Below are 16,868 nucleotides of genomic sequence, written 5' to 3'. Positions count from 1 at the left end.
TTCTGCTACCTATTTTTAAATATTGATGAAAAACAGAAACCGAACACCTCCCTATTCAGTTTCTCACAGGTGCTACCAACAATGGAGTAATATTATGTACTATTATCAAAGGAAGAAGACTGTTTCACAAATCACAGGAAATAAATTTGTGGTTTAAGCCTCTATGAGCTTTTGCTCTAACTGCTGATACAGATAGTATCTGGCCCCTAAAAACAATGAGGTGCAGCTAGGAAAGAGAGCCTTCCAGACGCGACACTGTGAAGACGCAGATGGGCTACATGTAGCAAGGAATGAAAATGGCCTTTGGATAGTAAAATGGCTAGTCTGGGAGCATTTTAGATGGACTGAAATGCATACTTTCTACTTCGACATAAATTCCCAGGATAGTCATTAGTCCTAGATATGGGCAAAATTGGAAATTCCCTTCATCACTATTTCTGTTGGTTTGAGGGTCAAGTTATTTTGATGCAGGTCGGTTAATTAGCCCCAAGCTCAGGGAAATTCATTAGATACCCCTTGGTTGAGTAACTCTCCCTTCCAAGTTGACTTTGCAATATGTACTTTACTGAGTGCCCACTAATGCTTTAATTTTTATGATTTACTAAGTAATACTGATAAAATTTAAAAAATTAGAACATTACCCGGTGATCTTGGCATCCTATCAGGGACTGTTGGGCAGTCACTTTTCATAATCACACATGGCTTCTCTGTGAAGCCAATACCCTAAATGAATATTTACCACCTGCCTTTGGAGGACTTATGCAGGACCCAAATTCAGGGGCATATAGTATTTTGCATGTTTGCTTAGATTCATTTTATTTAGGCCCATGATCTGTCCCCTTCAAATGATCAAATATGTTTGATAATTTACAAGTTATTCTTATATATCCAAATGAGCAAAGACTTAGGCTACCTGAGATCAGAGAATTTTAGAGCTGGTTAGTACATTGTAGGTCATTTAATCCAATTCTCTGATTTTATGGAGGGAGAAATTGAGGCTCAGAGATTGGAGAAACTTGCCTAAGGCCATAAAAATAACTAGTAAGAGAGGTGGCTTTCAAACCCGGCACTAGTAACTCCTTAGTCCAGTGTACTTTTCACTATTACATGCTGCATACCATTATTAATATTATTGTTTTTTGGAGGGGGTGAGGGAAAGAAAGAAAGAAAAAGAAACTATACCTGTAAAAATATACCATATTACTATTCATTACCTCTGGCCAAATGTTACAAGCATAGGTTACACATTCCCCTATACCTCTCTCTTGATTTTCTAAAGAAGGCAACTGTGAAACACACCTGTTTTAATTTTTTTAGATTGAATTGCACCCTTTGCAGAAACTCTTGCAACCCTACTCATAACCCGTTATTGCACCCCTACTAAAAGAAACACAGAATTTAGTTAGCTGACCCAAAGCCTGTTCATTCACCACTGGAAAAAAAAAAGTAGGGATGGAAGCAGACACTTTATATTAATATAGGTTGGTTGAAAAGAAATCTAGGTTGCTTATGAATCAATGTTGTATATAGTTTAAGTAAATTATATTTTAATAATTTAGCTCTGAGAAGCTATAAGCTATAGCACTGCATAAATTACAAAAGTACACTAAAGTTTATTATAATGACTTCAGGTTTCAGGCTGTGAGACCACATTATTAGAGAGACTTGGGACTTCCCTGGTGGTGCAGTGGTTAAGAATCCGCCTGCCAATGCAGGGGACACAGGTTCGAGCCCTGGGCTGGGAAGATCCCACATGCCACAGAGCAACTAAGTCCGTGCACCACAACTACTGAGCCTGTGCTCTAGAGCCCGTGAGCCACAACTACTGAGCACACGTGCCACAACTACTGAGCCCGTGTGCCGCAATGACTGAAGCCTGTGTGCCTAGAGCCCATGCTCTGCAACAAGAGAAGCCACTGCAATGAGAAGCCCGTGCATTGCAACGAAGAGTAGCCCCCGCTCGCTGCAACTAGAGGAAGCCCGCGTGCAGCAACGAAGACCCAACACAGCCAAAAATAAATAAATAAATAAAATAAATTAAAAAAAAGATAGAGAGACTCGTCATAATGAAGGCCTCCCGGTACTTCTAAAGGTACTATCTGTGACTGCGGTCTACGAGAGAACTGCCTTTTAAGGAATCTTATGTAATGGCATGTTATGATGTGGCATCCCCCACCGCAACACACACACATTTTAACGTTACTGGGCTGTAACACAATAAAGATTTTATCAAAATTTAGAAGGAAAGGGGACTTCACACTTATTGACTACCTACCACCTCGAACAGTAGGCTGTGTACTTTTCATATATTATTAACTATGGGTTAATTCAATCCCCATGATCCTGGAAAATATTATCATCTTATTTTTACAGATGGGAAAATAAGACTCAAAGAAATTAGGTGGTTTATCTAAGATCACATAGTTTATAGCACAAAGACCTGAGACCTGAAACCAAGAGTGCCTGATTCTAAAGCTCCTGGACTTTCCTATGTGCCACGTTGCCATCACTCAAAAAAATTGGAGTAAAAGCTGCTCTTTAGCTTCCCAGGAACTTCCTTAGTAAATCACGTCACTTTCTCACTACTTCTCCACTATGGGTCTAAAACTGTGTTGGGCTTGATTCATCCATCCATTCATCCACCCACCTACACATCACCAAATAGATATCAGGTGCCTGCTATGTCCCAGGCATTATGCTAGGCACTAGGATACACTGATAAGTGAAAAAAAGGTCCTCAAGTCCTTTGGCATAGAGAAAAGAGTCACTAATTAAACAGTCATGCAAATAACTGTAAAATTACAACTGTGTTAAGGATTATGATGGATTAAAAGTTAGTAGTTCTGGGTCTGAAATTCAACATGGTACCACTGTACTGTCTAACAGGTCTCTGACTCAGTCTGGAGGATCAAGGAAGGTTTCTCTGGGGAAATGATTACTGAGAAGAGATCCGAAGAGTAAGTAAAATTAGGTGAAAAAGACTGTTCTTGATTGAGGGAAGACTATGTGCAAAGATCCTGTGATGAGGGAAAGTCCTGCCTATCTGAAGACACGAGACGGGAGCAGCCAGACTACACTGGGGCTTGTAGGCCAAATAAAGGATCTAGATTTTTATTCTAAGAGTAATGGGAGGCCACTGAACGGTTTTTAGAAGGGAGAGAACATGATCAGATTTACATTTTCTAAAAGCTCATGCTGAAATGGGGAGAACGGACTCAGAGGAAGAAAGAATGGATACAGGAAGACAAGGCAGGAGGCTACTGAAGTAGTCTGGGCAAGAGATAATGGTATGTTAATGCAGAAAGGCAAAAGTGGAAACAAAGAGAAGTAGATGGATTCGAGATTTATTTAGAAGTATAAAAATGACAGAACTTAGTAATAGTTTCAGTTTGGGAAGTGAGAGAGAGGAAGATTTCAAAGATGACTCAGGAATCTGGCTTGCACAATTAGATGAGCACAGAATATTCAAAGCAAATCAAATGTGGTGGAAGAAGGGGAAAAGAAGTGAAATCATGGGTTCAGTTTTGGGTATGTTAAGTGTGAGATGGTTTTACAATATGTAAATAGCAATAAGATGAGTCCAGAGCTCAGAGGAAAAGTCTGGATTCGAAACATAAATTTCTGATTGTGTGAAAATATACAGTAAGCTGTGGGTACTGATGAAATCATTTGGGGAGAGAAAAGAAGACCTAGGATGGAGGCTTGAGGAATTCCAACATCTAGTGGATTAGTAGAAGAGGATGAACCTGTATAGGAGACTGAGAAAGAATAACCCACTGAGAAGGGAAGAAAACTGGGAGAATGCTGTCACAAAAGCCAAAGAAGGAGGAAGTGTTAAGAATAACAAAGACACAGATAGTGATGAATAAGGCTGAGAGGTGAAGTAAAAGACAGACTTCTTTAAAAAAAAAAGTCTGCTGGGCTTAATAACATAACAATTATTACAGAGCTTCAGTGGTATGATGAGAGGGAGTGATTAGTTGTCTGAATAGAAGTCACATTAGAGGGATGGGCAATGAGTGGCATATACTGTGGTGGTTATAAAACATTCACCATCCTGAAAAAGAACCTCATGTGAGAAAGCAAAACTTATACAGAGACTACAAAAAATAGATCAATGCAATCAGTTTTACTAATTCTTTAAATACTATAGAAATCTAGAATAAAGGAAGGCTCAAGGAGACTGGGTAACCTAGGGAAGTCTTCACAGAGAAGGAAAGCCTTAACCAGAGTATTTTTTTTTTAACATCTTTATTGGAGTATAACTGCTTTATAATGGTGTGTTACTTTCTGCTTTATAACAAAGTGAACCAGTTATACATATACATATGTTCCCATATCTCTTCCCTCTTGCGTCTCCATCCCTCCCACCCTCCCTATCCCACCCCTCTAAGTGGTCACAAAGCACCCAGCTGATCTCCCTGTGCTATGTGGCTGCTTCCCACTAGCTAGCTATTTTACATTTGGTAGTGTATATATGTCCATGCCACTCTCTCACTTCGTCCCAGTTTACCCTTCCCCCTCCCCGTGTCCTTAAGTCCATTCTCTAGTAGGTCTGCGTCTTTATTCCTGCCTTGCCCCTAGGTTCTTCATGACCATTTTTTTCTTTTTTTTTTAGATTCCATATATATGTGTTAGCATACAGGATTTTTCTCTTTCTGACTTACTTCACTCTGTATGACAGACTCTAGGTCCATCCACCTCACTACAAATAACTCAATTTCGTTTCTTTTTATGGCTGAGTAATATTCCATTGTATATATGTGCCACATCTTCTTTATCCATTCATCTGTCGATGGACACTTAGGTTGCTTCCATGTCCTGGCTATTGTAAACAGAGCTGCAATGAACATTGTGGTACATGAATCTTTTTGAATTATGGTTTTCTCAGGGTGTATACCCAGTATTGGGATTGCTGGGTCGTATGGCAGTTCTGTTTTTAGTTTTCTAAGGAACCTCCATACTGTTCTCCATAGTGGCTGTATCAGTTTACATTCCCACCAACAGTGCAAGAGGGTTCCCTTTTCTCCACACCCTCTCCAGCTTTATTGTTTCTAGATTTTTTGATGATGGCCATGCCGACCAGTGTGAGGTGTTACCTCATTGTAGTTTTGATTTGCATTTCTCTAATGATTAGTGATGTTGAGCATCCTTTCATGTGTTTGTTGGCAACCTGTCTGTCTTTGGAGAAATGTCTATTTAGGTCTTCTGCCCATTTTTGGATTGGGTTGTTTATTTTTTTGATATTGAGCTGCATAAGCTGCTTGTAAATTTTGGAGATTAATCCTTTGTCAGGTGCTTCATCTGCAAATAATTTCTCCCATTCTGAAGGTTGTCTTTTCGTCTTGTTTATGGTTTCCTTTGCTGTGCAAAAGTTTTTAAGTTTCATTAAGTCCCATTTGTTTATTTTTGTTTTTATTTCCATTTCTCTAGGAGGTGGGTCAAAAAGGATCTTGCTGTGATTTATGTCAGAGTGTTCTGCCTATGTTTTCCTCTAAGAGTTTGATAGTGTCTGGCCTTACATTTAGGTCTTTAATCCATTTTGAGTTTACTTTTGTGTATGGTGTTAGGGAGTGTTCTAATTTCATTCTTTTACATGTAGCTGTCCAGTTTTCCCAGCAACACTTATCGAGGAGGCTGTCTTTTCTCCATTGTATATTCTTGCCTCCTTTATCAAAGATAAGGTGACCATATGTGCGTGGGTTTATCTCTGGGCCTTCTATCCTGTTCCATTGATCTATATGTCTGTTTTTGGGCCAGTACCATACTGTCTTCATTACTGTAGCTTTGTAGTATAGTCTGAAGTCAGGGAGCCTGAATCCTCCAGCTCCGTTTTTCTTTCTCAAGATTGCTTTGGCTATTCGGGATCTTTTGTGTTTCCATACAAATTGTGAAATTTTTGGTTCTAGTTTTGTGAAAAATGCCAGTGGTAGTTTGATAGGGATTGCACGGAATCTGTAGATTGCTTTGGGTAGTAGAGTCACTTTCACACTGTTGATTCTTCCAATCCAAGAACTTGGTATATCTCTCCATCTATGTGTATCATCTTTAATTTCTTTCATCAGTGTCTTGTAATTTTCTGCATACAGGTCTTTAGTCTCCTTAGGTAGGTTTATTCCTAGATATTTTATCCTTTTTGTTGCAATGGTAAATGGGAGTGTTTTCTTAATTTCACTTTCAGATTTTTCATCATTAGTGTATAGGAATGCCAGAGATTTCTGTGCATTAATTTTGTATCCTGCTACTTTACCAGATTCATTGATTAACTCTAGTAGTTTTCTGGTAGCATCTTTAGGATTCTCTATGTATAGTATCATGTCATCTGCAAACAGTGACAGCTTTACTTCTTCTTTTCCGATTTGGGTTCCTTTTATTTCTTTTTCTTCTCTGATTGTTGTGGCTAAAACTTCCAAAACTATGTTGAATAAGAGTGGTGAGAGTGGGCAACCTTGTCTTGTTCCTGATCTTAGTGGAAATGCTTTCAGTTTTTCACCATTGAGGACGATGTTGGCTGTGGGTTTGTCATATATGGTCTTTATTATGTTGAGGAAAGTTCCCTCTATGCCTACTTTCTGGAGAGTTTTTATGATAAATGGGTGTTGAATTTTGTCAAAAGCTTTCTCTGCATCTATTGAGATGATCATATGGTTTTTCTCCTTCAATTTGTTAATATGGTGTATCACATTGATTCGCGTATATTGAAGAATCCTTCATTCCTGGGTTAAACCCCACTTGATCATGGTGTATGATCCTTTTAATGTGCTGTTGGATTCTGTTTGCTAGTATTTTGTTGAGAATTTTTGCATCTATGTTCATCAGTGATATTGGCCTGTAGTTTTCTTACTTTGTGACATCTTTGTCTGGTTTTGGTATCAGGGTGACAGTGGCCTCGTAGAATGAGTTTGGGAGTGTTCCTCCCTCTGCTATATTTTGGAAGAGTTTGAGAAGGTTAGGTGTTAGCTCTTCTCTAAATGTTTGATAGAATTCGCCTGTAAAGACATCTGGTCCTAGACTTGTTTATTGGAAGACTTTTAATCACAGTTTCAATTTCAGTGCTTGTGATTGGTCTGTTCATATTTTCTATTTCTTCTTGGTTCAGTCTCAGAGGGTTGTGCGTTTCTTAGAATTTGTCCATTTCTTCCAGGTTGTCCATTTTATTGGCATATACTTGCTTGTAGTAATCTCTCATGATCCTTTGTATTCCTGCAGTGTCAGTTGTTACTTCTCCTTTTTCATTTCTAATTCTATTGATTTGAGTCTTCTCCCTTTTTTTCTTGATGAGTCTGGATAATGGTTTATCAATTTTGTTTATCTTCTCAAAGAACCAGCTTTTAGTTTTATTGATCTTTGCTATCGTTTCCTTCATTTCTTTTTCATTTATTTCTGATCGATCTTTATGATTTCTTTCTGTCTGCTAACTTTGGGGTTTTGTTTGTTCTTCTTTCTCTAATTGCTTTAGGTGTAAGGTTAGGTTGTTGATTTGAGATGTTTCTTGTTTCTTAGGATTGTATTGCTACAAACTTCCCTCTTAGAACTGCTTTAAGCAGAGTATTTTTTTTTTTTTTTTTTTTTTGCGGTATGCAGGCCTCTCACTGTTGTGGCCTCTCCTGTTGCGGAGTACAGGCTCCGGACGTGCAGGCCTAGCTGCTCTGCGGCATGTGGGATCTTCCCGAGCCGCGGCACGAACCCATGACCCCTGCATCGGCAGGTGGACTCTCAACCACTGCGCCACCAGGGAAGCCCCAGAGTATTTTTAAGAAGTGCAAAACTGAATGACTGAAAGGTGTTCTACTTCGGGAAATTATGAGAGGAATACATGGTGTGTGTGTACTGGGGAAGGGAGGTGGAAGTGGGATAGGGTGGAGTGATACAAAAGCCAAGAGATACAGACACAGGCCTCTGTTTTGTGGTGTAGGCTCAATATTGAATTATCTAAGATTGGATAATCTACACCCTAGTCACTCTCATTTTTTTGCTGCTAACCTGTAGGCCTATTCATTTCTCATAATCGATTATACCAGAGGGTTGGTAGGGAAAAGAGGAAGTAAGAATCATAAATCAATTGTGTTGCTCATTGGTTTTGGATAATGCTGGTGTGAAAAGTGGGGATGCGTAAAATCGGTGGCTAAAATGTAATTTTATATCTGTGATTTTGAGGCAGAGTGATAGAGTGGAAGAGAACACAGACTTCAGAGCCAGAGGGAATCAGGTTTGAATACGAGCTCTGTCACTTACCACCCATGTAGCCTTGGGAAATGTAACTGGTCTCTTTGCACCCCAGTTTTCTATATGTAAAATGGGAGAAACAATGAGTTTCTTGTCAAGGCTGTTTTGCGACTTAGAGATAAGATGAAAGTGTTTACCTCATACTAACTGGAGGCTAATATTGTTGTGGTTGTTGTTGTTTTTCGGCCATGCCGTGTGGCATGTGGGATCTTAGCTTCCTGACCTGGGGTTGCACCCGTGGCTCCCTGCAGTGGAAGCGTGGAGTCTAAACGAATGGACCACCAGGGAAGTCCCCTAATATTGCTTTGGTAACACTGTAATCTGAGAGAAGACAGGAAATATATTCAAAGAGATAACCTTATATACTAAGATGAGGTCATTTAATTTACTGGTAGGTCCTGATCTACATTTTCTTACTGGTGTTTATCTAGATGCAAGTGAAAAATACAAGATGGCAAAGTTTAGGTTTGGGACCTTTTTTGAGATAAACATAATATATTTGTCTCACAGACTTTTACAATTAATGATATTAAATATATAACTATCCAATACATATTTAAAGAGTCAAATATATTCTTATTCTATATTACTGCCAATTTTGTGAAGGAGAGAAGAGACAAAAAAGAAAAAAGGAAAAAGTAAACAAGAAGAATAAAAACCAACTATAGTTGAGGGGTAAAGAGAGAACAGAGGACAAGAAAGGCTAAAGAGAGCAGGCAGACAGACAGACAGACAAGAGACAAGACAGGCAGAGAGAGAAGAGATGGTCGGAAGAGGACTGACCAAGTGGAGAATCCGCCCAGACCTCTTCGATCCCTCCATAGCCTTGCCCTCACTACTTCTATTTGATAGCCAAAGTACTCTAGGCTGCCTGCTGTTCCAAGCTAGCTCTTCCTTTGCCCGATCATGCCACTACTATTATCTCTTGCCCAACATCTCCCCCACACTGCAGTCTCCTAATCAGTATTTGATAGGAGACCGGGCCCATTGCTCTACAGCGCTCTAGGGCTCTCAGTAATTTAAAAAAACGAAACAAAACACACTTCCATTTGCATCTGCTTAACTGAGGACACCCTACGATAGAAATGAGGGAGTATGCTTATAGAACATTGGGATCTTCTTTGGGAACACATTTTTAGAGGTGCCTTTGAGAAATGTTATCATTTTAAGAGATATAAAGAGTGAATGATATAATTTAAGAAAATATACCAAAGGATAAATGAAATTAAATCAAGGGAAAAACTGCAGGCTCTGAGATGACTAACCCCAATTTATTTAATGTCTTTTCTTACTGTGTGCTGAGGGCTGTCTTCATTATCCCTCATGTAGAAGGGCTTGAGTGCTAATGGATAATTAATGACAAAGACTGGTATGTCGCCACAGTGCTTCACCAGGTACTTTTCATGTTCAGTGTGTAGATCAGCACCCCACTGTAATGAGAAAAAAGAAATTACCAAAGGAGAAGACAGAGCTGAAAGATATAATGCAGGACCTAAAAATAACCTGTATCAGAGCCAAGGGCTTCTTCTCCCTGAGGATCAGGGATGTGTGGAGCTGTCTGCTGAGGTTACACAGATAAATAAACTAGAGAGAGATGTGTTAACAAGAGCATCCAAAGGCCTGGAATGATGAAAGCTGAAACTAGTAAACACTGCGCTTTCTGTGCCCCGTCTCAGGGAGCAGCATTTAGCAGATAAATAGCATCTGTAGTAAAACACAGTATGCTTTCCATGGTGTATAAAAGCTGGTTCAGAATCATAAGTTTTATTAATATTGCCAAGAGCTTCTTCTACAGTTACTGTCCCTAAGTTTCAGGAAATTAAATGATGAAAGATAATATTCCTAATATTGAGTCTATCTCTGGCTAGATGGCTTCTCCCAGTGACTTTTTTTTTTTTGATAAAAGGGTCAACTAATATATCAGATGCTCTCTGATGAATATTTAATAATACTGTTAATCTATTTATTCAGCAAATACTAATGTGCCTATTAAACCCCAAGTACCATGCTAGGTACTGAAAACTGGTAAGAAACACAAAATCCCTGAGTTCATGAAGCTTCCAGGATGGGAGACAAACATTAAACAAAAAATTATACAAAGAAGTCAGTTGATTATAAATATAACAAGCACAGGGCACTCGTAACTTAAAGAGAGCATCTGACTTAACTGGGAATGGAACTGGTGTAAGGAATAGTTTGAAGACAAAGGTATTAGATTCTTAACATTATCTTACTATTTCCACTTGTCTGGCAATATCTTAATTATAGGAAAGAAGCACTGGCATAGGAATTATGTGCATTATGTGCATGTCCACTGATAAATCATGTGGCTTTTCCAGACCTATATCCTTACCCATAAAATAAAGGAGTTCTGGGAAAAAACAAAAACACACAAAGCTCAGTGTTTTTCAAAGTGGATCACAAATCAGAAGCCTCTATAAAGTTCAACGGAAAAAGAAACGTGTTTAATGTGTTGCCTAAACTTATTTGATCACATAACCTCTTCTGCCTGTCAACTGTTAACATCATTCAGAACATACTTTGGGAAACACTGAACTAGTTGATTTCTACACTGATATTCTACAATTACCATTCTTTCTAAGGAATTTCATCTTCCTAAACTTGGGAAACTTCTTTATAACCCTTTTGTCACTGCTATTCCAAATGATATGATTCTACTTCAAAATTATTTTTCATTCTAAATATTTCAGTGAGGTTAGGCAAACATCAAAAAAAGCCAATGTACAGATATGCAAATACTACATACACACTGCTAGTAAGAGAAATAAGGTTATTTTAAAGGATTCTTAATGAAATCAGAAAAATATGAGAAACATATTTTCATACATACATACATATATATATATAAATACTACCTCTGGAGTGAAGGTGAAGTTCTGGCATGCCTGCTTTAAGATCTCCACTGCCTCAGTATAAGAAATGCTGGAGAGAAAGAGGGTAAAAGCAGAGAAAGGTTAATGGCTGTTGTTAACTGGTGCATCTGAAAACTGTGAAAGACCTATTCTCGTGCAGTCTTTGAGATCATATCTGAGTATCAAATGATTGTAAAAATGATTATTGAGTAATCAGGAATTAAGGTTGACCTATGAAAGTCTGATCAGCATGAAGAGAAATGGCCATTCAATAATCCCACTCCTGATCCACTTGCAGTGTACACAGAGAAGCTAGTCACTTAAGCGAATAAAGATTTTCTCTGAATTCATGTTATGCTAATGCCCTAAAAGGTGTGAAATACTGAGGCTAAAAGAGCAAAACTCTCTCCCTAAAGCTGTCATTCATTCATCCAACATATACTGAGCACTTACTATGTGCTAGGTATCATTCTAGGCACTGGAGATACAGTAAATAAAAACAAAGCCCCTGTCTTTATGGAGTCGCTATCCGTGTGTGTGTGTGTGTCTGTGTATGTGTGTGGCTGTGTGTGTGTGTGTTTGTGTGTGTGTATGTACACGCACAATGGGGATAAGAAAGATAAACAAATAAACAGAAATAAGCCAGGGAGCTACTGGTGCTATGAAGAAAAACAAGGCAAGATAAAAAGACAGAAGGTATTTGGGGGGTGCTATTTTAGATAAGATGGTCAAGAAAGGCCTTGCTGAATTGGTGACGTTTGAACAGAAACCTGCATGAAGTCAGGAAATGAGCCATATAAATACCTAAGGGAAAGTATTCCAGGTAAAAGGAACAGTGAGTACAAAAGCCTGAAGTGAGGAACAGTTTGGCTCATTCAAGGAACAAAACATTCAGTGTAACTGAAGCATATTGAACAAGGAGAAGAATGCCAGAAAATTAGATTGGAAAGGTACTCAGAGGTCATATCCTATGAACTCTTTCAGGCCATCGTAAGGCTTTTTGAATATATTCTAGTATTGTACGACTGTTTAGGAAAACTATCATTTTTGGTTACCTCAGTAAGAAACCATCATGCCTAACGCAAGCCAAACCAAGAATTTGTTTTAACAGTTTGGATAGGTGATATACGCACATAGTTTTAAAAAAAGAATCAAGGGGAATAAAAGAGTATACATCTTTCTTCCATCCCTGTCCCACAGCTACCTAGTTCCTCTCCTCACACACAATTACTGTTATTGGTTTCTTGTGTATCCTTCCAGAGGGTTTCATGCATCTATAAGCAAATATTAATACTCAATCTCCCCTTTTTTATAGATGGCAGCCATAGCATACATGTCATACACACTCTTTTACACTTTTCTTACTCAATAATATACCTTGCAGATCTTTACATACCAGTATATGAAGAACTTCTTCACTCTTTGAGCTATTACATAACATTCCACTTTGTGGATGTATCCTAATTAGTTTAACCAGTCATCTATCGATGGATATTTCAGCTGTTTCCAATCTTCTGCTATTATAAATCATGACTACATATACCTAATTTATGCTCATACTGATTTTGCACATGGAAAAAATGGAATTGTTGGATTCAAGAGTATTTGCATTTGCAGTTTTCATAATTTTGAAAGACACCACCAAAGATATTGTTCCCCTTTTACAGGGTTTTTCCAATGTATGCCCACCAATAGTATATGAAAATGTCAGTTTCTCTATGTTCTCTGCAACAGTATTCTGCATGATTAAAAACAAAAATCTACAAACCCTCTGAAGGACTCTGAGTTAAAAAATAACCTAACAAACTTATTCTCTGAAGCAAAAATGAAGTTCATATCTATAATAACTAACTGGAAAGAGTTGTGTCATAGAGTACAAATAAAGCCCCCAAAGCTATGTTTTGAGTGATAGGTTTTTTAGAAGATGGAAATTCTATTCAAACTAAAATCCAGTATTAAATAACAGATAATTTCTAAGGTAAGAATGGTGTTGGTGTTGATAGTAGTAATAATTTTTAAATGAGCATTTTACAGAAGGGAAACTGAAGCTTAGAGAGGATCAATAACTTGCCAAAAATCACTCATGTAAGTAAGAAGTAAACCTTGATGTGCTGACTCCAGAGTCTAAGCTCTTAACTGCTGAGATAATGCCTAAACCACTTGGAGTTTCGTATGTTCTATCAAAATAAAAGATAATGGGCTCTGGGTTCTCCCTTTGACTCTACCACTTAGTAACTATGTAAATCACTTCACCTCAATGAAAGCATTTTATAAATTTTTGTATTTTATACAAAACTCTAAAAATACAAACATTAAAAAATTAAGTATTTGTACTTATAAAATAAGGAGACTGGGCTATATTAAGCTCTTGTCTGCTTAGAAATTCTATTGTTCTATTCTATCAATTACTTGATATGATCTACTCATTATACTGAGAAATATAAGAGCAGTCAAAATGGGAAGCACTAGAATTTTGTGCCATTGATATGTTAGTTACATTATTAAGAAAAAAAGGACTCTCATGTCTAAATATCTCTTGTTATTCTAGATGTTCTGCCCCACACTCCTCCCATACCTTAAGTTGAAGCAGAACTTTCAAGTTCAAATTACAGTCCTGACACTGGATATCCTTAATGGCCTTCATCAACTCTCTACTAACTTTTCTTGGTATGTACAGGGAATAATATTTCTTCTCCTTCTCAGAAACTATTTCCAAAGTGCTTTGAGGAAAGAAGAAGACATTGTGATATTGTGTGATACAATATCAAACTACCTTCATATTTCAAATTTTCTGTTGTTGAATGAAGAAAATTATTCTGAAACTGCTGGAGTACAACTGCTAAGTTACAGAGATTATTATTAGCATTCTTTGCCTCAAATTCACACAAATAAATGCCGAGCAAATAAAAAGGTAAGTACTCTATATTTTTAAAGCCTTAATACTATAAAGGAAATGTAAAATAAGTGTGTTCTATTTCTGCTTGATAAAGGCTAAATTCAAAGACTACACAAGTCCTTTAAATAATATACTTTCATATAAAACAATTATAACAGGTACTCAAGAACACTGAAATCTATTCAAAAGAATACAAGTCATATTGTATCTTGCGTGTGGGTGTGGACATGTATGCATGTGTATTTCGGGGTGCATCTTGATTCTAATTCATCATGCTTAGGTCTACTCTCATATTCTCTCATGGCTTTTAAAATCTCTGGTTTCAAAGTCTACAAACCCCCTCCATCTCTGGTACCCTCCACCCTGAGAATCCTCAGCATCATGTAATTTACGTACATCCTCTGGTGTTCAGTCCCCTCTGTTTCTAGCTCCTGTAACTTCTCATATATTCTAGTGAACTCAACAATGCATTTAAAAGGATTTAATAATATTTTAACTAGCATTTTTAGATGTTTTGTAGCAGGAGGGTTTTCATGTTATCTAGTCTTTGACATATTGCTTAAGCAGCATTTGAACATTTCAACAAAATAAGACAGACAAGTTATCACTTCATAGATGAGAAAACTGAAGCTCAGAAAGGTTAAAGATTTACTATTAGTCAAATTCGTAGTTGTAATTAAATAATTATTCATGCAAATATTTAACTATTCATCTTTTTCTCTAGATGCTAAACTCCATAAAAGGACTAATCCATGCCTATTTTCACTACTGAATCCTCAATGACTAGAACAGTGCCTAACATAGAAGGTAGTCAATAAATATTTGTTGAAAAATATGAATTCACTCATTAATGGCTAATAAGTGGTAGAGGCAGGACTAGAATCCAGGTCCTCTGAAACACAGTTCACTATACTCAGTGCATAAGTAAAACAAACAAGCCTCTGACCATGCGGAGGTGACACCAAAAAAAAAAAAAAAAATCACACATATAAATTTAATGTACAACTATGATTCGTGCTGTGTGGAATGGATGATGGTGATAGCAGTGACTGATATGGCACAGCCCATGTTCCCATCCTGAGTATTTTACAGACATGGATTCTGAAGCACAACAGTTAGATGATACATAAGGGTCATAAAGATAGTGGGGGAGCTACAACTGCTCTAGCATTAATTCCAGTGCCCTTTCAGATATAGGAAGTACACTGGTTGAAAGCATGAGCTTTGAAATAAGATGACCATGAGTTTGAATCCCCACTTCACCTTTTACTCACCTAATATCTTCTGAGTTGATTCATCATCTACGGAAGGGCAACAATAACTACTCACAGAGTTGTTGTGAAGATACAATGAAATACAATGTATTTCAAGTTTATCGCTGTCTGGCACATAGTAAATATTCAATAAATGGTGGATATTTTTCCCCAATCTTAGATCTTATTTATTAGACAGAAGCTGGATAACTTCTCTTAAGATCTCCCTAGTTTTCTGTTACCAGTACAGATTCCTTGGGATGCCTAATTTACTTCTTTCCTTACCTACTTAATTACAACTTTTATCAATATGCTTATGTCCATAGCTCTCCTGTAGACTCCAGGCCCATACACTCAAACTGCCTACCCAACACCTAACTGGACGTCTGAAAAGTATCTCAGTCTTAACATGACACCTCATGATGATGAGCCTGATATCACCCCTCTCTCTCTCTCCACACACCCCCACTATTCTACGGCTTCCCCCATCTCTGTTAATAGCAACTCCATTTCTATAGCTGTGTAAGTCAAAAGGCTTGAAGTCACTCTTAATTCTCCTTCTCTCTCTTTTTCACTCTCAGTAAATCCTGTTTTCTGTATCTTTAAAATATATCCAGAATAGGACAATTTCACCTACCTCCATTGTTACCATCCTGGTCTGTGACGGTTAATTTTATGTATAAAGTTGGCTGGGCTACAGTACTCAGATATTTGGTCAAACATTCAGGATATTTCTGAGATGGTGTTTTTTTTTGGATGAGGTTAACATTTAAATCAGTGGATCCTGAGTAAAGAAGATTACCCTCCATAACAACATCCAACCAGTTGAAGGCCTTGCTAGAACAAAGACTGGCCTCCTCCAAGAAAGAAGGAATCTGCCAGCAGACTGCCTTTGATTGGTTCTTCCTTGAGTCTCCAGCCTGCTGGACCACTCCAACAGATTTTTAACTTGCCCAGCCTCTACAATTGTGTGAGCTAATTCCTTAAAATAAATCTTTATATACACACATCGTGTTGGTCTTGTTTCTCTGGAGAACCCTGACTTATACAAGGTTCAAACCACCATCTACTTGCACCTAGGTGACTGTAACAATCTCCTACTTGCTGTGCTGCTCTCACTCTTGTCCTACCTACAGCCAATTCTCAACAGATAGCCAGAGCGATCCTATTAAATCCAACTGAGATCTTGTCAGATCTCTGCACAGTACCCTTCAATAGCTTTCCCACCTCACCCAAGTGAAAATCCAAACTCTTCACAGTGCCCTACAAGGCCCCACCTGATTTCCCTACCTCCCTCATCCTTTCTTACTTTATCTTCGTATCCTCTTCCCTTACTCACTCTTCACTATTACTTGAACATGTCAGGCATGCTCCAACCTCAGGGTCTTTGTACTTGTTATTCCCTCTGCCTGGAATATTCTTTTCCCACTTACCCATATAACTAGTTCTCTTACTTTACTTTCTTGAGATCTTTACTCAAAAATCATCTCAGTGAGATCTTCCCTGCCGTGCTATCTAAAATTTCTACCTCCTCATTCTTCCTTTGGCTTATCTTCTTTCTCTTCTCTGGTTTTTTTCCCCATAAGTATTACTCATTTTCACAGACTATACGTTTCACTT

At 37.9% G+C, this 16,868-nt stretch overlaps 1 protein-coding gene across 5 annotated transcripts in view; it reads right to left on the bottom strand.

The window, feature by feature from the left end:
* Positions 1–16,868, bottom strand: part of NARS2 (asparaginyl-tRNA synthetase 2, mitochondrial) — a 137,165-nt gene that overhangs the window by 13,019 nt on the left and 107,278 nt on the right. For 4 of the 5 annotated variants that reach the window (XR_014326374.1, XM_082844526.1, XM_082844528.1 and 1 more), the window contains 2 exons: positions 11,103–11,169; positions 9,519–9,656 (listed from right to left, as the gene is read on the bottom strand). Coding sequence is in view for 4 of the 5 variants with exons in the window: in XM_082844526.1 (XP_082700652.1) it covers positions 9,519–9,656; positions 11,103–11,169 (205 nt within the window). In the remaining variant the exon portion in view is untranslated. The remainder of the gene's footprint in view (positions 1–9,518; positions 9,657–11,102; positions 11,170–16,868) is intronic. The other variant, XM_082844529.1, reaches the window with a different exon arrangement.

The sequence above is a fragment of the Leucopleurus acutus genome (genome assembly GCF_964270905.1).
Source record: "Leucopleurus acutus genome assembly, chromosome: 8".
NCBI lineage: Eukaryota > Metazoa > Chordata > Mammalia > Artiodactyla > Delphinidae > Leucopleurus > Leucopleurus acutus.
Note: the sequence above shows the minus strand (reverse complement) of the source record. Positions and strands in the feature narration are given on the sequence as shown.